Source organism: Cebus imitator, unplaced genomic scaffold (genome assembly GCF_001604975.1).
Source record: "Cebus imitator isolate Cc_AM_T3 unplaced genomic scaffold, Cebus_imitator-1.0 Scaffold828, whole genome shotgun sequence".
Taxonomy (NCBI): domain Eukaryota; kingdom Metazoa; phylum Chordata; class Mammalia; order Primates; family Cebidae; genus Cebus; species Cebus imitator.
In genome coordinates this window covers 102252-126530 of record NW_016108143.1, presented here as the reverse complement: position 1 = coordinate 126530, position 24279 = coordinate 102252, and the positions used below count along the sequence as shown (strand labels likewise).

The 24279-nt window shown below is 35.0% G+C and overlaps 1 protein-coding gene across 4 annotated transcripts in view; it reads right to left on the bottom strand.

Moving 5' to 3' along the window:
* Positions 1-24279, bottom strand: part of ATP11B (ATPase phospholipid transporting 11B (putative)) — a 119095-nt gene that overhangs the window by 82775 nt on the left and 12041 nt on the right. For all 4 annotated transcript variants that reach the window (XM_017520383.2, XM_037735532.1, XM_037735533.1 and 1 more), the window contains exons 2-4: positions 10328-10444; positions 4239-4328; positions 2860-2940 (exon numbers count right to left, since the gene is read on the bottom strand). In XM_017520383.2, coding sequence (XP_017375872.1) covers positions 2860-2940; positions 4239-4328; positions 10328-10444 — 288 coding nt within the window. The remainder of the gene's footprint in view (positions 1-2859; positions 2941-4238; positions 4329-10327; positions 10445-24279) is intronic.

Genomic DNA, 24279 nt, shown 5'->3' with positions numbered 1-24279 from the left:
GACAATGGAGCCTTTTCCTATTTTGATAAAAGTACAAAGGAAAAAGGCAGACTAAAAGGGAAGAAGACAAGAAAGAAAGGCTGGAACATGGAAACTTTCATTTTTACAATTTTTCCAAAATTTGTTCTACTGATCTATAGTAATAAATAGATACATAAACCCGAACAACATATGGAAGCATTCTGTGTGTTTATTAAATTAGAAAAAGTTAGGAATAGTTGTTGCAAAAGAGAAAATTCTGAATCCAAAAATTTTGTTTTGAGTTGAAAAAATCTTTATGGATCAAATTTTCTCTTCAAAAATTATATGGCCTTCCTATTTCCCCCATTGCCTTAGTTATGAAGCTCTCATATAAATTTAGTATTCATATTTAATAACCATATTAACACAGGTTCTAGGCATAACCTTTTGCTTTCTGCCTTTAAATTTTATTCACTTTTACTTAAACCAATTTTGGAAGGAGACTGATTGTCAATTATGATGATTATATTAAACTCTTATTTTGCAGATAAAAATTCACCAACATCTTTTTCGACTCAGTTAATGATATCATATTCCAATTAAATGCAGTCCATATTTGGCCAAATATACATTGGGAAATAAGGGCAACAGGTATTGCAACATTTTACATTGCTTTAAAAATATCCAATAAGTTCATTTATTCATCTGTTGTTAAACAACTACTGAAGGCCCAGTATGTGCATGGTCTTTTTCTGGTAACTGGAAATAAACAGGTATACACAATAAATTATCTGGCATCATAGAGCTAGACATTCAAATGAAAGTGACAGAAAAACTAAAATACAAACATTTATCAATAGAACAAAAAAATAAATGATATAAAGGAAAAAAAGGCCAGAGTAAGAAATAAGAGAGGCGTGGTGGCCAGGAAAAGCCAAAGTTTAAGTACAGAGTAAAATGAATTGAGAATGCAATTATCCGGTAGAAGAACTTTCCATGAAGAAAGTACAAGTCATAAACTCTTGAGAAAGAAGCATGCTTACTGTGTTTGAGGACAAGTAGAGGAGCATGGCTGCAGCACAGTGAGGGAAAAAAAAAAAAAAGGTAGGAAATGAAGCAGAAGGAACCAGGAACCAGACTCTGTATATCTTTATGTCTTTGTAGATCACTGAAAAGATGCAGTTTGGTCAAAGGGTGATGGAAAACTTCTGAACAGTTTTAAGTGGGAGGGTAGTGTGATCCGATTTTAAGAGATCAATTTGGGTGCTGTGTGAAAACCATGGGAGAGTAAGAGCAGAAGCGAGAAAGCTCTTTGGAAAAGAATGCAATTGTCCAGGCAAAAGATGGTGGGGGCTTGGACTAATTAGGTAGATCCTGAAGGTAGGGATAAACAGAACCGTCAAAGGATGATGCTGTCAAGGTTTGTGGTGCTTGGATGGCAGTGCCATTTAATAAACTGCATAATAATAGGAACTAGTAGTACAGCTTTAGAGGGGGAAAAATCAAGAGTTATGTTTAAGATTCTTGTGAGATGGCAAAGTAGAAATGTTGTACAAATGGCTGTACATGTGTGTTTGGGGTTCAAAGAATAGTTTCAGGATAAACATAAATGTGGGAACCATCATCACAGAGATGGTAACGTCAATCTGCTGGATGGAATGAAATTACCTAAGGTGAAAGTAAGAGGTCCAAAGAACAAACATGTTACTTTGTTCAAATAAATGATATCTATTTGTCATTTATTTCATTAAAGTAAATATGCATCAAGTAAATAATTATATGGAGTAATTTAAATGCTTATCAACCAGTATATACACATTCTAATCTCCAATAGAAGAGTGAAGAAAGTAAAATTAAACTTAGTGAGGGCTGTGACCTAATATTCTGACATGTAGATGCATAATTTAATTGTTAATCTATAGGCTCTATCTCATGTAAGCAATAAAGAACACACTTCATCCCAGAATTGTAAAATGTGTATCAATTTTATTTCCATGTCAATTTATGCCTTATCCCTACATCTTAGAAAAATTTATGTTTACCTGAGAAAATTCAATTAACTCTCCTACAAGTGGAAGGAATCATCTCTGTATAAGTGAAACCCTACCAAGACCTTTTGAGAAGTAGTAGCTATATCAACAGGACATTTCTATGAATTCCTTCATTTCTTATTCTATATGTTTATCTAATAACTCTATTCTCTATAACTAGATTTTAATGTCAATTCATGCTCTGACTGAAGCTATTTCTCCTGGGGGAAACATAAAACACAACCTCACAAGAGAAAGTTATAAACAGTAGGACTATGTTTTTTTCTCTTTTTTTTGAGACAGGGTCTCACTCTGTCAACCAGGTGGGAGGTGCAGTGGCATAAACATGCGCACTGCAGCCTCCACCTCCTGGGCTCAAGCGTTCCTCCCACCTCAGCCCACCAAGTAGCTCCCACCTCAGACCACAGGTATATGCTACCATACCCTAATTTTTGAACTATGTAATTTTTACTCACAAATGTTCACACCAGAAGTATATACCCTGGTCTCTATAAACATATCTCTTGTGGGCTGTATTACCTTTAAATATCACCAAACTCTACAAAGATGATTATAATTAAGAAATCTATTTCATATATAAATTGGTTTATACATATATAATACTTGTTTTTGGATGCTTTCTAGCTATGTCAAGGAAATAGCATATTTTAATGATGTTAATCATTCCATGAGTCACCAGGTACCTGAAATATAACAGAGTGGCTAATTCGGTTTAATTTTACTACATATCAAATTTGCTGCTTTCTTATGGAACTTATTTTCACAACAATAAATGTTACTTTGGAGTAGAAATATTTAGCAACTTCTAATGACTTGGAGGAAAATAAAAAAAGAAGGTATTTCATACCTGCTTTATGGCAGTTACTGTTATCACAAAGAATAATGGAAGTCCACTGGTAATTGGACTTGTAGGTGTATCAATCATAAGCTAGATTTATAAAAAAGAAAAAAGAATATTACATTTTTATATTGTGTACATCATACTATTATCATCTAAAATTTCACATTACACAGTGAGTATACTTTAGTTCACAATTTCACAACTTCACATTGTTGGCTATTGTATGGAGTTGGTAGACTATTCAAATCTACTGCCTATTCACATATATGGCTAGAGTGGACTCAGTAACTGCTTAAAGACAGAGTTCTTAAGTTCTTCAATATTTGCCAAGGAGTGGAACTACAGCTACTCAGATCTCATTTCACATTTCTTTGCACATCTTGATAAATGCTGCAAAGTCTGTCGGCAATGTTTAACCCTTGGATTCAGAATGATATCAACACTAGGGAAAAAAACTAGGAATGGAAGTAATTTTGCTACATCCAACAGAGCCAGAGGGAGACAGCTAGGAAAACGATGTTCCTTTACTCCGGACAGGCCAACTAAATTTGTTTTATTCCACAGACAAGCTGAATGCACCTTAGCTAGTGATTTCACAAATCTATGGATGTTATGTGGATATGGTTAGTATACATTTCTTGCTTTTCCAAGAAAATCAAACTGATGCTCTATGGGCAGAAAATCAGAAATTCCTTCTCTGTTCATGAAGGAAAGAATTTTTTTTTTTTTTAAAGCAAATGTTTCCTGAAGTGTTAAAATGATTATTTAACAAGTTTTAATGTTTCATTTGAAATCCCAGGTTCTACTGAGGGAAGAGTTCAGAGTTTATACATTCAATGCTACACTGAAACTGCAAAGCTTTATCAGAAAAGAATAACTTCTTTAAAGGAAAAAGGCAATCACTATTTTAAGAAAAAACTATACCCTCAGGGATACGTAAAAATTAAAATTCTTTTAAATAACTTAAAGTTAAATTTAAATTAAAAAATTAAAAGCCAAAGAAAAGTTTATTTTGTACAAAGATGATTCCATAGGCAGAAATGTGCCAAAAACATGCACTATATATTAAAAACCAAAATATTTATGTTCTGAGGCAGAATATCTGAAAGATGTTAGGTTATATTCTTAGCTAAGATTATGGTTAATCTAAGTACTATGACACATTATTGATGAAACAATATACAGTTGATCTTAAAGTTCATAGGCTATTTCTTTTAGAAAACTAGATGTGACAGATCATTGTATTCACTGAATATGATGCAGAAGCATTATAGAAAAAAATGGTCACATGGTCAAATGAGTAAGAACACAACGTAATTTTTCTTTGTTCTAAGACATATTTTTAGAAACTATGCTTATAAACAATATTGAGTAATAAAGCTTACCTGAACCAAAAATATAATAAGAAAATAAAAGTTTGCCACTCTTCTGAACTGTTCAAATAAATTTTTTGGAACAAAATTCCACACAGTATACTAAAAAGAAAGAGATCAATAAATTAATATTTAAAAATAATATAAAGTATATAGATATAGCATTAATAAGTAAAGTAAAATCAGATTTACTAACCCCTTAGACAAAATTGTGTTAAGTCTATATGGTACAGAAACGATCTGGCTTTTAGAGTTCAGGACTTTTATTCTACTTCCCTTTTTTCTTCCTTTTACTATTTATTAGCAATTCTAGCATAATTTTGAAAAATGTAATAAGCTGAAACCCAACAATTTTGCTATTAAATTCCTGTTACTTTTAGAAGTTGGAGAAAGCCGATCTACCACATTTTAACAACTTATTTTGAATTTTGGTACACAAAACTAAACCTAATGCTAAAGATAAATATGAGTTGATAGAAATGCTAATTTTAGATACAATTTATGTTTTATTTAGTTAAGCAACAGAAACAGGGGAAGTGGTTTGTTTAGTATGAAATATGAAAAAATATTAAATGTTAAAGAATGTTAAAGAAATAAAAATGCTTTAGATAAGTGATCACTGTGAAAACCACCAAGACAATTTCATGAAGGATATGAAAATCTGTGACAGTATCAATTTTGAAAGGTAAGACAGTCGACTACAATGGTGTTTTTTTTTTTTTTTTTTTTTTTTTTTTTTTTTTTTGGGACGGAGTTTCGCTCTTGTTACCCAGGCTGGAGTGCAATGGCGCGATCTCGGCTCACCGCAACCTCCGCCTCTTGGGTTCGGGCAATTCTCCTGCCTCAGCCTCCTCAGTAGCTGGGATTACAGGCACGCGCCACCATGCCCAGCTAATTTTTTGTAGTTTTAGTAGAGACGGGGTTTCACCGTGTTGACCGGGATGGTCTCGATCTCTTGACCTCGTGATCCACCCGCCTCGGCCTCCCAAAGTGCTGGGATTACAGGCTTGAGCCACCGCGCCCGGCTGACTACAATGGTTAAAAGCATAGATACTTGGGGGTTAAACTGCGGTGGCCCAAATCTTAATTTGTAATACTCACTAAATGACCCTGGACTTAATCTCTCTGTGTCCCACTTTGCTCCTCCATAATATGAGGATAATATTAATCACATCTTATAGGGTTCCTATAAATATTAAATGAGCTAACATCGGATGAAGCACTTGGGATAGACCCTGGCTCATACTAATTGCTATGAAAGTGCTTAATATTATTACTCAGCCCAAAAACCTGTAATGCTATATTACAAGGGCAGAATAATATGTTGCAAATTTTATTTGTATTACAACTCACAACATAACTTCAAATATGAAACAGGGAAAGGGTTTATAGAACCTTTACTTTACATTCTCCCAGAAGAATATAAGATCCCTGAGGCCAGGGATATCATTTTATTCACTGCTCTACCTCCAGCACGTATACTACTACCTGACACTTAGGTGGAGATCAAATATTTTGCAGAATACATTAATGAATAAATAAATATGGTTGACAATGGGTTTTTTTCTCAGATAATATCCTGATCTCAGGCAATGAAGTCTCAATGGTTACTGACCAATTCAAGATTTCCAAAGAGGTACTTTACTTTACCTATTTTCTCTGGTGTCAAGTCAGATGGCATGGCTCTAATTTTTGGATTTTCACTGTCAAAAGTTCACTTCTTAATCAGCTGTTTGAGACCTGAAACACTGTTTCCCATGTGAACCACCTCATAAACAGAGTCAGGTTCCCAGAAGAGCCCACAAAAGCCTATCTGACCCAGTGATATGGAAAGACTGTCTAATATCTAACAAACTTTCTTTCTTTGGTGAAATTGTATTTTCAGTTTGAATCTCAAATATGTGAAACATATTCTCCTTGAGTAGTGGCAGCACCAGTGGCTCTGGAATCTGAGGGTGGGAAGTATGTTTAGGGCTCTAGAGGGAAGACAGGTAGATACTTCCTGGAGCCAAAGGAAGTCAATGTTCAATGTATATACATGAGATGGTAATTCTGGGTCAAGTCCAGTGATTTTAACTGGAATTAAAAATCAGTTGTCAGAATATCTCCTTGTAACTCCTTCGGTCACCAAATCAAATGCATAATACTTTATAAGGAAAGTTGGAAATCTCCTAAGTTCAAAGCAATCTATTTGAAACGTAACAGTGACAATATATTTTGTATTCCAGAATCCTGAGGAGAATAGCTATATAAATTGGCAGTAAGGTAACTGGTTTCAGGGTATTTTCTTTGGCTACTCAATAATACAAGGAACAACTCAGAACAGATAAAAATTTCTTATGAAAACTAGCACACAAATGGTAGAAACTGTTTATAGTTTTTCTGAAATACAACATAGTAATAGATTGAAAGAGTCTAAATTCTACGCTTTCCCTATTATATAGAGAGGGTGAACTCTAGTAGAATAATACCAAAGATTATGAAAATACTGCTAAGAAAGAGAATAATTTATTATGCTTTAAAGTTCTCTTGAGTCTCACTCTGTCTGCCCAGGCTGGAGTGCAGTGGTGCGATGTTGGCTCACTGCAACCTCCAGCTCCTGAGTTCAAGCAATTCTCAGGTCTCAGCCTCCCAAGTAGCTGGGACTACACGTATTGGCCACCACACCTGGCTCATTTTTTTATATTTTTAGTAGAGATGGCGTTTCACCTTGTTGGCCAGGCTTTTCTCAAACTCCTGGCCTCAAGTGATCCATCCACCTTGGCCTCCCACAGTACTGGGATTATAGGCGTGTGCTACTGTGCACAGCCAAAGAAAGTTTAAATTTAAGATAATGTAGTTACTATGGCCAATTAAAGACATACCAGGCAACCACAATATGCAAGACACTCCACAATAAGAGAAACAGAAATAAGATGTTTAATATTAAGTAGAGGAGATTAAGAACAAAATATCAATAGTAGTATTCAAAGATAAAGCATATGAAAAAAATTTAATGAAGACAGTCATATTTGGCATGTGCTTTAAAAGAAGAACATTCAACAGGCTGAAAATCCAAGGCAAACAAAGGAGAAATTTTCAGGAAGCTAGGACCGCATAAGCAAAGGGACAGGATGGCTTTGTGAGACAGAAAACCATGCAGTCCTCACGCCTATAATCCCAGTACTTTCGAAGGCCAGGGCGGGTGGATCACAAGGTCAAGAGATCGAGACCATACTGGTCAACATGGTGAAACCCTGTCTCTACTAAAAATACAAAAAAATTAGCTGGGCATGGTGGCGCACGCCTATAGTCCCAGCTACTCGGGAGGCTGAGGCAGGAGAATTGCTTGAACCCTGGAGGCGGAGGTTGCGGTGAGCCAAGATCGCACCATTGCACTCCAGCCTGGGTAACAAGAGTGAAACTCCGTCTCAAAAAAGAAGAAAAAAAGGAAAAAAGAAAACCATGCAGTCTGGAAGGAGACCAAGAAAATAATAGGGGAGTGAAAATGTAGTAAAATGAGAATAATGAGAGGCAGGCTTCATTTATACTCAGGAAAAAATTGACAATATCTGTATAGATATTTACATTCTTGCAATTACGGTCAAAGACATGAATTCTACCTTTCTACAAAAACATAAAATCTAATTTAAAAAACTATGGTTAACAACATGAAATCAAAGCAACAGCATAGTGCTAGGAAAGTTCAACGTGAGTTTGTGGAATAGCATCTGTTTTGGAAGGAGTGTAAGAAAGCAACAGTGGCATAATAAGACAAGTAATAGGTAGTAATGAGATAGTCCTCATTTACGGTAAAAATTTTAAAAGGCGGTATTTCTTTAAACATTCACATTTTTAAAAATATGGTCAAGGACATTAAACCGAATACTTCTGTGTACAAAAACAGTCATATAAAGAGAGTTATTTAATCCCAAAAGCTTTCCAAGAGGACACTCAGTTTCCACTATTGGCAGAGAAGTGGCTCTGTGAACTCCCAGCAGATAAGAATTATAAATATTACGTTTTAAAAACTATGTCAATTCCTGGAAAAGGTCCAAAATATAGATAGAAACAGGAAGAGAGTTTAATTTCAAAAACTGCAAATGGAAAAAGAATAAATTGTGAATTTTTGGCTTCTTAGCTTGGAGACGTATCCAACTACCACACACAGCAATGGCAGCAAAACAGCTGGGGAAACTGCAGCCTCATCAACAAAATGTGACAGAGATTAGAGTTCAGGGCTGGAAAAGCAGCTGGAAATGTAAGGGGAAAACACTGACTGTAAGAGAACCACACAAAGAAAATGGCTTATATTCAAAACATAAACTATCCAAACGCAGGCTGATGGCGAAACTACGCACCAGAAAGGAATGAACTACAGACACTAATATCTGCAAAAACAAAAATGAACCTCAAAAGCATTATGTTACGAAAAAAGAAGTCACAAAAGACTGTGCTGTATGATATGAAATTCTAGAAAAGAAAAAACCATAGTTACAGAAAGCAGATCAGTGGTTGCAGCGCTGCGGGTGAGGAGGAAGGGGACTGGCTGCAAAAGGGAATGAAACAATTTTTTGGAGTAGTGGATATAGTCTACATCTTGATTATGGCAGTGGTCAGGTTTGTCAAAACTCATCAAACTCTACACTTAAAACTGATAAATTTTATTGTATGTAAATTATACCCCGTTTAAAAAAAAATTAAAGTTTTCAAGTGCTTTTATTTCTTGCATAATTTATTCAGAACTGTGTCACTAAGCTAAAGCTCATCCATTACCCTAGATTCTGACATTTTCTCCTCCTCCTTTCTGCTTTAGAACCATCATCCAAAATGAGACCTCACTAAGGGTATGTCACACACATAAGGACGTAAAGGCAGAAATATGGGGCAGGGCAAAGAACTGCTGACCTAAGACAACATCCCTGGGAAAGACGAGGTCAGGATTAGAGAAAAGATGTTAGCTGCTTTGGGCGGGAGGGAAGGAGCAATGCAAAGATGCTTCTTAAGGTGCCTTTTCAAGCAATAGTTACGATACAAGGAAAACTTTATCCTCTATAACTGTACTGTCCAATGAGGTAGCCACTAGTCACACTACATTTAAATAAAATATAAATTAAACTTCAGTTCCTGAGTTGCACTAGCTGTATTTCAAGGCCTTGATAACTTTGTATAGTTACTGGCCATGATATTGGACAATTCCATCATGAGAGAAAAGTCTACTGAAAAGCACTATTCTATAATCTTCAGCTTCAGAATAACCTATGACATCTTAAAAATGCCACAGAAAAAAATGAAATAAGGAAGCATATACGAGTGAAGCTGTACTTTGGCACCATAAAATATGTACGAATGACTGATAAGATTGGAGGAGGCAGGCTTTACAGCAATGCAGAACTGAGTTTAAATTCCAATCTAGCCGTTTACTAGTGAGAAACCTTGGGAAAATTATTCAATTTCCTAGCACTTCAACTGAGGAAACTGATTTAAAAGCAGTATAACATCCCTTTGTAAAACAGATTTCACAAAAGCTATCTCATAGGGTTGTTGTAAGTATTAAATAATATGAGGAGTACTTAATATAGCTTCTGGTACATAGCGTAAATATTAGTTCCTTAGTTTACTACCAACTAAAAACAATTTTTGGCATGTTAGCTACTGTTATCAGTAAGTAGCAACTCCTTTCATTTCACGGTTAACAATTCTGGTTAAGATAAATCAACTACCATTTTCTTCAGTTTGTAAGAATATAAATAAATATACAAACACACATAATCACTTTTAAAAATAAAATGATCCATATCCACAGTTTTAATTTTTTTTTTTTTTTTTAGACTTGGTCTCACTCTGTCGCCCAGGTTGGAGTGCAGTGGTGCGATCATGGTTCACTGCAGCCTTGACCTCCCAGGCTGAAGCCAGCCTCCAGAGTAGCCGGCAGTACAGGCGCGCCACCACGCCTGGCTAATTGTTTCATTTTTTGTACAGACAAGGTCTCATTATGTTGCCCAGACTGGTCTCGAACTCCTGAGCTTAAGCGATCCTCTTGCCTTGGCCTCCCAAAGTGCTGGGATTATATGGGTATGAGCCACTGCACCCAGCCTAATAACAAACGTTTTAATTCTTACCTTTGATGAAATGATCCGGTTATCTATAAATTTCTGAGGTGTATAGAGGCCATTCTGAGGAAACCTGTTGGCTACGTAGATGGTTCTTGTGTCGCTCTGATGTGGTGGGTCAAAACCCTAAGACCAGCCAAGCAAGAGAAAAAGAAATACTAGTCAACCAGGTTAGTTATGACACTTTATTGTTAGCTTTATTTAGCTGGTCAGATTACATATATTACTATTGTCCTTAAAATGCATATAGATTCAATCTATTTAATTAGAAGAGCTATGCCACCTATTTTTTTCTTTCCCAGGTAAACAGGTACATTATCTCTAGACAGAAACTTAATTAAGTAATACCTTTAGTAATGGAAACTAGTTCATTTTCTGTCAGAAAACACTACGACCTAGAGAAGTATTTGAGGACAAGGTTTCTTTCCCTACTGCATTCCTTCCCTTCATTTCTGCGGGCTCTTTGCCTTCTCTTAGGATGGATTTCTACTCCGTGATACTAAAGTCCTGTGTAGCTACAGCCTAGTAAGCGCCTGCCACATCTTCTTCCATCCCCAGACTCACGTGGTTGCACAGAGCTTCGTTCCCAGATGACTGACAGTACATTAGGTAGGGTCTTGCCCAGATTCATTCCACATAATCACTTATTTATGCCATTATAGTATCAACTGACTTACTGAAACATAGATATGAATATGCTGTAATTCCTAGCCTTGAGGAACTCATATCCTGACCTCAAATTTAGAAAACCATCTGCCAAGGCTTATAAGTAATCATCTCCAGTAGAAAAGATTTCACGGATGACAAGACTACTGAGACTTTATTCTTAGAGGACCGTACTAACTTCCACAGTTGCAAGTGAATCTTCAAGACACCTTTAACATTTGGCATGTTGTCTAGGCTTTTGAAAAATTAGAAAAGAAAAAGACTCTTTTGGTAGACTTTGGGAACTCACTGAGGCTGAAAGCAATATCCAAATGAAAGACTTTCTTTCTTTGGTACTAACAAGAAATGATTAAAAATTCCTTAGATTTGTTCTTTCTTTTTTTAAATAGTGGTCATGGGCTATTTACTAGTAATACTAAGTAGTTATTAAAAGGTCAATAAAACTTGATATTCATAAGCTACGATGATCCATTTTTAGACATTAGTAAAGGCTCTAATTTAGTAACCTATTAAGTAAGTAATCCGGCTGCCATTCAATGCTTAGCATCCCCTGTAACATTTCCATTAAGCACCGACATACACAGGTAGCCGGAGATCCCATGCAACCTAGAGGGGTATTTTGCTTAGTCTATCAGAATATTAAGTGTTATGTATGCTATTCAACTGTTATTATTCTTGGTTTTAAACTTTTATTCTGTGATCTTAACAACAGTACAGGACTGCACAAATGCATTTGTATGCATCATAAAAATCATGTTTATTTGTTCAGACTATTTAAAGTCCTATGATTTTCTACCCTGCTTTCACAACACTTTGCAATAGTGATGGCCACATTTTGTAGATGTGAAAATGGCATTATGTGCCTGACTTCAAAATCTGTCTCATTAAGGAAACTATATGGTGGCATAAATATTTATTTTCCTAATAAGGTATCTTTAAATTTTTTCACAATTTGGTAAATGAATGAACAAATAGTTTGAAGCTTACTCCTTTAGTCTATGGCTTTATTTCTCAAAACAGGTTCACAGGAAATTTACCTATAAACAGGTATTTGGAGCATTACACTGCATGAGGCATAATATTTATTCAGCATCTGCTTTGTAAGCTTATGTTAACATCTCCCCCCATACACTAGCTCCTGCCTCTTAATATGCTTTCTGTCATCTTTCTCTCCAGCATCACTCTGCTTTCAGCTCGACTCAACAGATTCAGATGGACATCTGTTTAAGAGCCTATTAAAATAGATAAAATATTACCAATACATTATTACTTCTCTTTAACACTAATTTAGCTTCTGGGATAAAGCGTTTTAAAAAAAAGAAAGTAAATTTCAGGGCCTGAAACAATATATAAATCTTTAAAATGTCAAGACAACTGAGACTCAGAACCACTGAAAGTGAATTTTATTTTAATTTTTTGCTAAATCCTTACCAACACTGGAATTTATGTACATCTAAAAAGACAAAAAACAAAACAAGGAACCCAAAATAACAAAGATAACTACAACATCTCAGTTATGACTAGAATTTGTATTAACATATAAATGCATATACTTTACATGAAGCAAATGCCCATCATTTCCCATTTATCTCAACTGGATGATTAGAACCAGTGACCACATACTAAAATTCTGGAACTCCTGAGGGTTCTATAGTTATTTTAAAAGGATATTTTTAAATGTTCCCCCCAAAATCAATTATAAACTGAATTTTTAAAATCCTATACAGTAATTCTATATTCCAAGATATCACAATTTAAAATATGACAAATCTGAAAGGAAAATGATGACAAAGTTTTCCATATTCCCAATGATGATATAATATCTACTTTTGCATTCTGAGGTTTTTCATTAATTCACATTATCTCATCCAGTCATATTATCATCCAGTCATATTATAGTCAATGGCATGCCTTTGTGGGAATGTACATGTCTCATTTTCTTTTGTATGCAAAATAGTAAAATTTAATATATGTGTAGTATAAGTATGGCCTAATGTCCCTTAAGAAAATGAAACCTATAGCTTCAGCTCATTAATATTGACTTTGCTACAACAAATTAAACTATCCACAACCTAAATAAAAGAACAAAACTATCCAAATATGAAGAAATTGACTTAGAGCAGGATCCATAAATGGGCTTCAGTTCTGTGACTCCCTGAAATTGTGTGCAAATTTGCATATATGTGCATTTTTCTGATAAGTGTGTGCATAGGTTTCGTGAGCTTTGCATGATGAAAAGAAGTTTAAAAGTACTTAACTTAAAATCTTGCTTTGTAATTAGTTCTCTAGCTTCAAATTCTATATTTAAAACTACCTCAGGAGAATTTTATGTTTCAGTAGCATTTTTATCTTCTTTAACAAAATTATTTGTGTAACTATATTGTTAGTATGAAGTTCAAGCATAGTTTCACACTACTTTTGGCAAGCATTATCAGCAATTCTATGTCACTGGAGAGGAAACAGAATCTGAACTCCCTAATCACTAGGTCAAGGCTACATGCCAAGGTTCAGAAACCTCTGACACATAACACATTTTCTCTTGTCATCCCAGACTACTCATTCACACCCACAACGCCTTGATGCTTGCCTGCTCCTTTCTCCTCTCATTTTACTTTGTCCTGGGCAAAGGAAATGAGATAGATTAATGCCATTCCACCCACTCTGGTTTTATGTTAATATCTACTAAAAAGTAGAGTTTAGGTACTGTAGGCATACAAATTTAAACTACTGAAAAGCTATTATATTCTTAAAAATTATGAAATTCAAAATCTCTTTTTTCTTTTGTTACTGGAATTGTGAGCATATGTTAAAGCCATAGGTACTAAAAAAAAAAAAAAGGGGGGGGGGGTGAGGGTTAGTATTTAAAGGAGGAAAAGTCTCACGATGGGAGAACTGTTAATACACAGGACAGGATTGTTTGAACGAGACTCCTCTTGTAACCAAACTGAATGAGACCTGGAAAAATCAAACCAGCAAACAGCGATATCAATTTCCGGAGGAGGTCTCTAGCATAAAACAACACTTAGGAATGAATCTCAACATTTTCAATTCCAGGCCAAATATATCAGCCTCTTTATTATCTTAAAATCCCAAAGATTCTATAAGCATTACAAATAAAAGAGCTAAGAGGAGACTAAATCTATAGTTATGAATAATTAGTCATACTGCTTTAATATAACTAAGAAAACATTATCCTTAGAGTTCACAGTGCCGTCTAGCATTCCTACATATGATTTATTTGCTGACAGAAAGAAAAAGCATCAAAACAAACAAAAGACCTCAAAACAAAAACAAAAAGCAGCTTCAGAGTCAAAACTGTAATACCATTCAGTTATTAAAATAAATGAACAGAATTTTATTTAGATCACATAAATGACAGAAAGTGATTTTTGTTGGCTATGTTTCAAAGTATATAGGCACATGAAAATGCCTAGGGAAAAAAATACCAAGGCTTCTGGGGAGGAATTATTTAATGTCTTTTATTAAAATCTACAAAGTTAATTGTGAATTACTGTTTCCTAAACATGAACTTTCAATAAAATGTACCTATTCAGTAAAATATACCTTTATATAAGTATCATCAGGGTAAGATAATGTGACACTGTTAAAAGGCCAGAGTACGGCGGTAAAGTTAAAACACCTAACAACGTAAACAGTTATAATAATTTATCTTAGCTTTCTGCTTTGCATTACATAACTTTCACTTTAGAATTAGTTTGTTTGCCATCTATCAGACCAGTCTGGTCTTCCAAGAACTCTGGCTTTGTGCAGGGGTGGGTTGGTACTGGATTTTCAAGCTGTGGGATATAAAATCTAGAGTAATCTTAAGAGAAAGACCTCAAAAATTCTCAAACAATTTGCCAAAGCTTTACTACAGGTAGCTCATCTCTTATAGGTTATAATATTACTTCCCAAACTTGATTTCCTATTTCAACCCAGGTTCCAGCAAAAGCCTACTCATCCTTCATTTTTCAGCTTAAGAGTTTCCTTCTCAGTGGAGCTTTAGCTGATGTCCCTCATTCCTCAGAGACAAAGGAAGGCATGTGTTAGGTACTACTCCCACCAAATCTTTTATACAGTCCCAGTATGGATTTACTTTCGCCGAATTGTATTTGTTTGTCTCTGTTCTAACTCTCCCTCCAGACTGCAAGATTCTTTTGGCTAGGCATGGTGGCTCACGCCTGTAATCCCAGCACTTTGGGAGGCCAAGGTGGGCAGACCACCTGCGGCCAGGAGTGTGAGACCAGCCTGGCCAGCATGGTAAAACCTGTCTCTACTAAAAATACAAAAAATTAGCTGGATGGGGTGGCACACGCCTGTAATCCCAGCTACTTGGGAGGCTGATGCAGGAGAATCAAACCTCGGAAGTAGAGGTTGCAAGTGAGTCGAGATCACGCCACTGCACTCCAGCCTGGGTGATAAGAGCGAAACTCGGTCTCAAAAATAAATAAAAATAAAATATCACTGAAAATAAATGTCTGCCAGGCATGGTGGCTCACACATGTAATCCTACCACTTCAGGAGGCCAAGGCAGGCAGATCACTTGAGCCAGGAGTTTGAGAACAACCTGGGCAACATGGGGAAACTGTCTCTACAAAAAATAGAAAAATCAGCCGGGTGTGGTAGCACCTGTCTATAGTCCCAGCTACTTGGGAGGCTGAGGCAGGAGTTGCTTGAGCCCGGGAGGTCAAGGTTGTAGAGAGCCATAATCACGCCACTGCACTTCAGCCTGGGCAACAGAGTAAGACTTTGCCTCAAAAAAATAAAAATAAAAATAATTTAAAAAACAAATGTCTGCCAAACTGATTTTAACTTTTATGATATTTAATTTGGAAATGAAAAAAAAATTGAAAGTTATTCTGTAGAGTGAAATGTACCATTACTAGCATAAGAGGGGCTAGAAGGAAACTTTTTATTCTGGTATTCCTAGATTTGTCTTATTCTTATCAAAGCTATTTATTACAGTTTTACAGTTGTTGTAAGCTGTAAACTTTGACATTCCTGAATGTCAAAGAAATCAACTTCCATTAGAAAAATACAAATCAAAACCACAAGGAGATAACACTTCACATCCATTAAGAAAGTTATTACAAAAACAAAATAAAATTCAAAAAACCCACAAAACAGAAAATAAGTATTGGCAAAAATGTGGAGAAACTCGGACCCTTGTACATTGCTGGAGGGAAGGTAAAATGGTGAAGCTACTATGGAAAACAGTATGGCAGTTTCTCAAAAAATTAAACACAGAATTACTACAAGATCCAAAACTCTACTTCTAGGTATATACTTCAAAGAAGTGAAAGAAGGAGCTTGAAGAGTATTTCTCCATCCATGTCCATAGCAGCATTATTCACAATAGTGAAAAGATGGAAGCAACCCAAGTGTTCGTCTGATGAATCAACAAAATATGGTTTATACATACAATGAAATATTAAACAGCATTAAAAGGAAGAAAATGTTGGCACATGATGCAGTAAGTATCAACCTTAAGGACGTTTTGCTAAGTGAAATAAGCCAGTCACAAAATAACAAATATCATATGATTCCTCTTATATAATGAGTGAGAGTAGTTAAATTCATAAGACAGAAGCAGAAAGGTGGTTGCCAGGGGTTGAGTAAGGAAGGGAATAGCAAGTTAATGAGCACAGAGTTTCAGGTTGAGAAGATTAAAAAAAAAAATCAAGAGACAGATGGTGGTAATGATTATACAACAATGCAAATATACTGAATACCACAGAATTGTACACTTAAAAATTGTTAAAATGGTAAATTTTATATTATGTATATTTCACACAATTTTAAAAACTCAATGTCATCCATTTGGGACTTCACCGTGGATTTTCTGGATCAGGCAAATCCAATTTGGCCATAATTAAGCCATAATAGTAAATATCCCTTTATATGCTGCAGTGGTAGTTTCCATGTATGGAAACGCAGAGGTATTTATGATAAAAATAAATGTGTAAGGTTGTTTTAGTTTAGATCAAATTTACAGATCACAGGTTTTAGTAAGGGAGAATTTAAGGTTTCCATAACCAAGAACATTAAATTTGAGTTTACTTTGTCTATCCAGTTAACCACTGTCTGGATAAGGAGTGAAACTAGTCAGTTTTACAGCTGCAGTTTCCAGATTGAAGATAAATGGGTAAAAAGACATTTCTACTCAGGTTTCTAAAACACTCCGAGCTTCCTCCTTCTTCCCCAACAATCATAAACAAAAACAGCAGTGAAAATGGCTTTCTAAATCCTCTTTGGTATATAGGCAATAGCTGGCTACAACTCTGCAAATATGCTGGAGATGTGGTCAGTGAATAAACATACCTTTTTCACAATATCTTCAAAGTTTACTATTTAAAAAAATACGAGTCACAAACATACACCACAAAATTCTAAACACCATTAAAAAGTGTACTGAAGTAAAGAAAAAAGAAGTGCTGGGTGAATCCTATTTGGTTATTTAGACAAGAATTAACACTAAAAAAGTTAAAAAAAAAAAGAAAAGAAAAAGAAAAAAGATGGATGGAAAATACGCAATTGTGCTATAAATTTTATATGCTGGAAACCGTTTTCAGTAACGCCTGAACCAGGAAACCGTTACTAAATAAATAACAGCAGCAGCAACAACAAAAATCAACTACCTTGTACCAGTCTCACCACAATCTAGTTATCCTACTTTTCATCTTGCCATAATCATAAACATTTTTAATGTTTCTCAAAATATATAATGCTCTCACATACAATGAAAGTATATGCTGTTCCTGTTATCATATACGTAAAATGCAATATAAAGAATTTAAATTGGATAAACCAACCAAAATGATATTACTGAAATGATGGTCCTGAATAATGATGTGTTCTACAGGCTTTCCTATCCATCTATCATTTTCTGATTGGTTGCTAAAGTGTGTTTCCCTATTCTCATATAAAAAACTGTATGTACTAGTTCTGCTATAGCTAAGAGGTGTATGCCTCAAAGTCAAAACTCCTTTTTGGAGAATGAGCCAAAGAAAGGAAGATGGACTTCGAGGGAACTTTTCAGGAATAAAGTTGGTATTCATTTTCACAATGACTTGGGGGTGCCAGTGGCATTTAGTTACTGGGCGGGTGAGGCAGAAGTATTAGACATTCTGCAAAGGACTGCAGAGTCTTGCCAATGAAGAACTGTCCTATGAGCATCACAACTTCCAGATGCCAAGTTTGATAAAATCTCTTTGAAATAATCCAAGCCTTCTAATTAAATATAAACAAAAACTTTTTGTATGGATTTATGAATTTTCCAGGGATGCAGTTACCATATAATTGCATCCCTGGAAAATTCCATGTAAACTGAAGAAAGATTATATTTTTTTATCAGAACTTTTACGTAGTTCTGAAATCTTCTGAAGGTATGAAATCTTCAATACCACACAAACTGAAGAAAGATTATACTTTTTGTCAGAACTTTTATGAAGTGGTGTTTACTGTTTTAGACAATCCCATCACCAGCTGAAAATGTTATGAGTCATTATAACATATATTTTTAGCAGTATATTTTAGAGCCAGGGCATTCACAATGACTTCAGCATCTGATTATTCATTATGTCTAGTGTAGTCATGATTATTTACATACTGAAACAGATTGTATTTAATATAAATGTATTCATTTATTTTTTCTTCATATGACAGTTAGGATGGTAATGTGCATTTTTTAAAAAATTACTTGTATAAGTCATTTAAATTTTATTTCAGGATTAAAAAAAGGAAGGAGTATTTATAAACTATTTGACAGGAACAGGGAAATGTGTCTGACAGTGTTGAGAATCAACTACATAATTGGATATTAAAATATAAGTTATCCTACAAGTATTCACTATCTCTCAAGTTAGAAGGTGCTGCTTATCTCCTATGAGCAGTATAGCCAGTATTCAAACCAGGAAACTACTGTACAACAAATATTTCCAACTACAGATTTAAATAGGATAAAGTATAGGTAAAAACATTCTCAACAATCACAGCACAAAAAACATCCTGAGTTCAAAGAATAAAGATGCTAGGTGAATCCTATTTAGTTTTTTAGATAAGAATTGACACAAAGGTAGAAAAAAGTAGGGAGGGAGGAAGATACACAATTGTCTATATGTCAGAAATGTGTTATCAAGAACCTGAGAAATATGCTTCAAAAGAAAGTAAAGCATTTCTACACAGGATAAAAAGAAAAAAAAAAAAAAAGACTCACTAAATCCTAACCTATTGCTATGAAAATTAAACTTTAAGCAGAAAATGATCACACTAACATAATTTTGAAAATAGAACATTTTCAGACAAATTTTCAGTTTGCCTTATTTATGTATGTATGTATGTATTTGAGGTGGAGTCTTGCTCCAAGTCACCCAGGCTGGAGTGCAGTGGTGCCATCTCAGCTCACTACAACCTCTACTTCCTGGGTTAAAGCGATTCTCCTCTCTCAGCCTCCTGGGTAGCTGGGACTACAGTGACCTACCACGATCCCCAGCTATTTTTTGTATTTTTAATAGATACAGGGTTTTACCACGTTGGCCAGGCTGGTCTTGAACCCCTGATCTCAAGTGATCAGCCCACCTTGGCCTCCCATAGTGCATGAGCCATCATGCCTGGCTGAAAATGTATTTTTAAAAAACAAAAAAATGTTTAGCTTATGTTCAGATATTTCAAAAAGCAGCTCATTTATCCTGTATAGTAACTATGAAATTTTTACTGCTGATCTGCAATTCTTGCCTTTTAATATCTTCCTGTATTCAATTTTTAAAAATGTACTTTAGCAACCAAAGGGTACTTACTGAACACTTACTATGTGCTTTGTAGTATGCTAAGGACTAATGATGATGAAAGAAATACATGACGTAGCCCCCACCAACTTGAAATTGATGAAATCTTAGTGATTTAGGACTTAAGCTACTTCATCTCACATACTTAAGATCAAATTAGAATTTTTTCTAGTTTAAGTGTGAGACAACTAGCATGGCTATCTGATAATTTGGTAAGCAACTGGATATACTTGTTTAGAAGTTAGAAAAGGGGGTTGGACTTGAGGCTGGAACCCAGCAAGCAAAATGGTGACAGTACAGGCAAAGGGTATGTATGGAATTGCCTATTAGCGTACTAAGCGGGCAGGGCACAGTGGCTCATGCCTGTAATCTCAGCACTTTGGGAAGTCAAGGTAGGCAGATCACTTGAGGCCAGGAGTTCAAGAACAGCCTGGCCAACATGGCAAAACCCAGTCTTTACTAAAAATACGAAAATTAGCCAGGCATGGTGGTGCACCTATAGTCCCAGCTACCTGGGAGGCTGAGGTAAGAGAATCACTTGAACCCCGGAGGCAGAGGTTGCAGTAAGCCAAGATGGCACCACTGCACTCCAGCCTGGGCAAGAGTGGAACTCCATTAAAGTAAAAAAATAAAAATATAAAATAAATAAAACTATAAATAAAATGTAATTAGGAAACTCTTAGAGAGTCTTTAATTGTTAACAGCTATCACACTGACTTCTAACAACCAAAGGCACTGGTTCTCAGAGTTTTAGATTTTTACTTTTTAAATCTCCTACAGGAGGGAACAGTTTTAGATTTCAAAGATCAGTAAAACTTTTTTAAGTTGAGAAACTGGCATACGGTTGCCAACAGTTTATTTTTCCAAGCAAAAATATTAAGAAAAAAGAAAGCAAAGGAAACAATCTAAGACTTTAAAAAGTCTGAGAAACCGAACCAGAAAAGAGACATTAGGGAAAAACTAATAAAATTCAAATGAAGTATGGAGTTAAATAACAACATATCAATATTGGTGTTAACAAACACAGCACAGTAATGTAAGATGTTAACAGTAAGAGAAATTGGGTGGGAGAGGAGGGCACAGGAATCCTTTCTACTATATTTGCAACGTTTTGTTAAAACCCATTCTAAAATAAAATTTATATTTACAATATAAATTATATTTACAAAAAATATAACTTACAATATATTTACAATATTAATTATATTTACAAAAAAATTACTCAAAAACAAGAACATCTATAAATTTATGCAAACACAGAGATTACACTGGCCAAATTTTTTCCATTTTGCTACAGACCACAGAAAGCTTTATCTCAATCTACAGGTATTGATTGACTTACGACCTATGCAACTTACGACCATTCGACTTTACGACCACAATTGCTAGCCACGACTGCTCCGCGTCTGGCAGCGCAAACGTTGCCCAGCTGGGCTTACGACAGTGCAGACCAGCTTCCGGCAGCACTACCATCTCCACGTGCACCATTTCAACTGTTATCCCAGACTCGGTACAGCAATTTGTTTTGTGTCTTGGATATTTTTCATCAAACCCCTCCCAATAAACTTCTTATACATTTCGAAGCAATGGACCCAAACATCGAACGATTTGCAAGGATTGAATGGATGGCGTACCATGTGTTTCGTCCACATCGTGAAATTTATGAAGAAAAAAAGAAACATACAATTCAGACAAAGCTCACCATGTTTATGAAAAAACCAACTCCGGTAACCCCAACTGCCGCCTCAGATGACGACATCAACGACCCGCACCCAAGCACCAGCGGCCAATAAAATGTTTCATGCATGTTTATATATTTTGATATGTTTTGCAATTGGGAAAATGTTCCCTATGGTATTTTTTACACCTGTATTTTGTATTTTTGTATGCACCTCTAATTTTGTAATTTTGTAAGTTTTGCAAATATTAAACCAGTCGTACTGGTAATGCAGTGTTTTACTTAAACCTGATGAATGTAAAAATAAGAAACAAAATGGTGTAGAGATGATACAAATGGCATAAAATGAACAAAGAAAATTATGATAAAATATGACAAAGATTTTTATAACATCATTTCACAGTACTGTACATATAGCCTATTCAACTTACGACCAAATCGTGTTATGACCGGTCTGTTGGGACCAATCGTGGTAGTAAGTCGAGCACTAGCTGTACATGAAACATCATCATTAGGGAACCCATGGCCTGGGAGACTACCAACTAAAAAAACTGTTAAAAGCATTCTTTAGAAATTTTTACTTTCCCTTTCTCATGATAAATTCCCAAGATATTTCAGTTTTTCCTTCTTTTTTAAAAAAAATACTACAAACATATGCTGAAAAAATGTTGATCAACCTTGGCAGGTAAGCACTGCATCAATTCCCTTTAATTCTGCATAAAGATTTGGATCCACAAAGTATGAGGGTCTCCTGCATATCTAAGTTAGAAGCCAAGTCCTTTGTAACACTGAAAGTTCAAGAGGAAAACACAAGATTACAGGACTACTTTACAGTCTCTCCCTGTTTCTGAACTTACCGTACATTAAAGAGCATAGTGGAGAGCTAAGATAAGAGTATCTATATTCCCCGTGTAATTGGGGAGATGAAAAAGTGAAGAAACAATTTTCTAGGTAACATATGATTAAGACTTCAACTTACTATATTCTGCTCAAGCTTTACCTGCCAATTATACTCATTGCAAAAGACCCTTCAAAGCAAAATCTTAGAATACCAATATGTAACACACACATTTATTAAGAAAAATGTGTTTGCTACTCTGCTTGGCACTCTACCAAAAAGTTAAAATGTTTGACCATTCTGAAATATCAAGCCACTTAGTATTTCATCTTAAAATTCAATTTATAAATACTATGAGCAAGGTAATATGCTTGGAACTATGGAAATACCAAAATAAGAAAACAACGCTCCTCCCTGAATAAAACTTCATTTTAAAAAAAAAGACTTTTTAATAAGCACAAATTAAAATATCATGTAGAATGAGTAAAATTTTGACTAAAATAGCATTAAATCATAGATGACTCACTTATTTTCCTACAAGATATTATAAAATATAATCTGAATAGATTTAAAAGTATGGCACAATTTCATTATGGATATGATAAAAGTGATTATTAAAAATGGGCAACCACCTTATCTCTTTGCTGCATTTACAATTTATATTTCAATACAGTATCACAAATTTCGCGTCAAAGTAATTTTTGAGTTCCCAAGGTATTTAAAACTTTAGAAAACTCTTAAAAAAAATTGCCATGCTGTTTAAAATCAATTTAAACATTGCTGTTTACACTATATAACATTTTTAAGAAGAGACATACATCAAGATATAAACCAGGTCTAACTAATAAAACACATTTCACCTTGAGAATGGCCATGGCTGGACTACAGAAACTCTTGATCACTTTTTTATCTTTTTCCTCTACACACCTGTCACCACCATATCCAGAATACCACTGCTAGACATTCCTTACCCTAATGCATTCTTTAGTCTTATCTCACTTTAAGGCAGATTTTAGAAGTAACTGGAAGCGACTGCTATTTCTATTTCACACTACTAAACTCCCTGGAAAAACTCTCTAGGTTCGAGTTCTGGCTCTGACATTAACTGGCTATTGGCCTTGGGAAAGTCTACATTTTGAACTGTTCCCTTTACTTCACAAAAGCAAAGACGGACAGTCTTTTTTTTTTTTTTTTGGTTAATTAATACTTAGCTAAGCTTAACATAAGATAATCATTTCTGTAATCAGGGGCTGAGCTTCTGGGACTCTCAGTGTGGAAATGAGCAGTTTGAAGTTCAACTCCTATAGGGTAATAGCAGGATAAGAATCAGCAGTACCCTCTCTGCATGAGGGTTCTACAGTCAGGTTCAATTAGCAGCATTGTGCTTGGGTCCAGGCTTGCTCCCACCTTTGAAAGAAAGCTGGAAAAAGCTGTGTATCTTTACACTAAGTATGTTTAAGATCTCCAAAGGGATAATGGAATAATATTTCTTAGTGAAAAATTATGAAACAAATCAGGAAGATATGCAGAAAGAGCAGACAGAAATGAACAAGGTCCAATAATAAATGCTGAAAATGAGAAATTATCATTTAAGCAAAAATTCAGAAGACAGTATAAACTCTACAGTGAAAACAAGAGAACTGGTGGACTAGAAGCTAGAAATAAAAAATTTTCACTGAAAACAGATAGAAAATGAGATGAGAATAAGAAAAGGGCCACAGAGGACAAATTAAGAGGCTTCAACATATGCTAAGCAAGAGTTCTAGAATGAGAAAATTAAAGGCTGAGAAAAAATATTTTAAAGAAAAAGTGGCCAATAATTTTTCTGAACTTTATAGTCTTCAGATTGAAAGCACACGCAAATGCAGAGCAGGAAAAATATGAAAAAACATGATGGATACATCATAGAATTACAAAATGTTAAGCACAAAGAGATAATCTTAAAAGCAATGTGAAAGATATTCCCAACAAAGTAATGACAATTAGATTAAAAGCA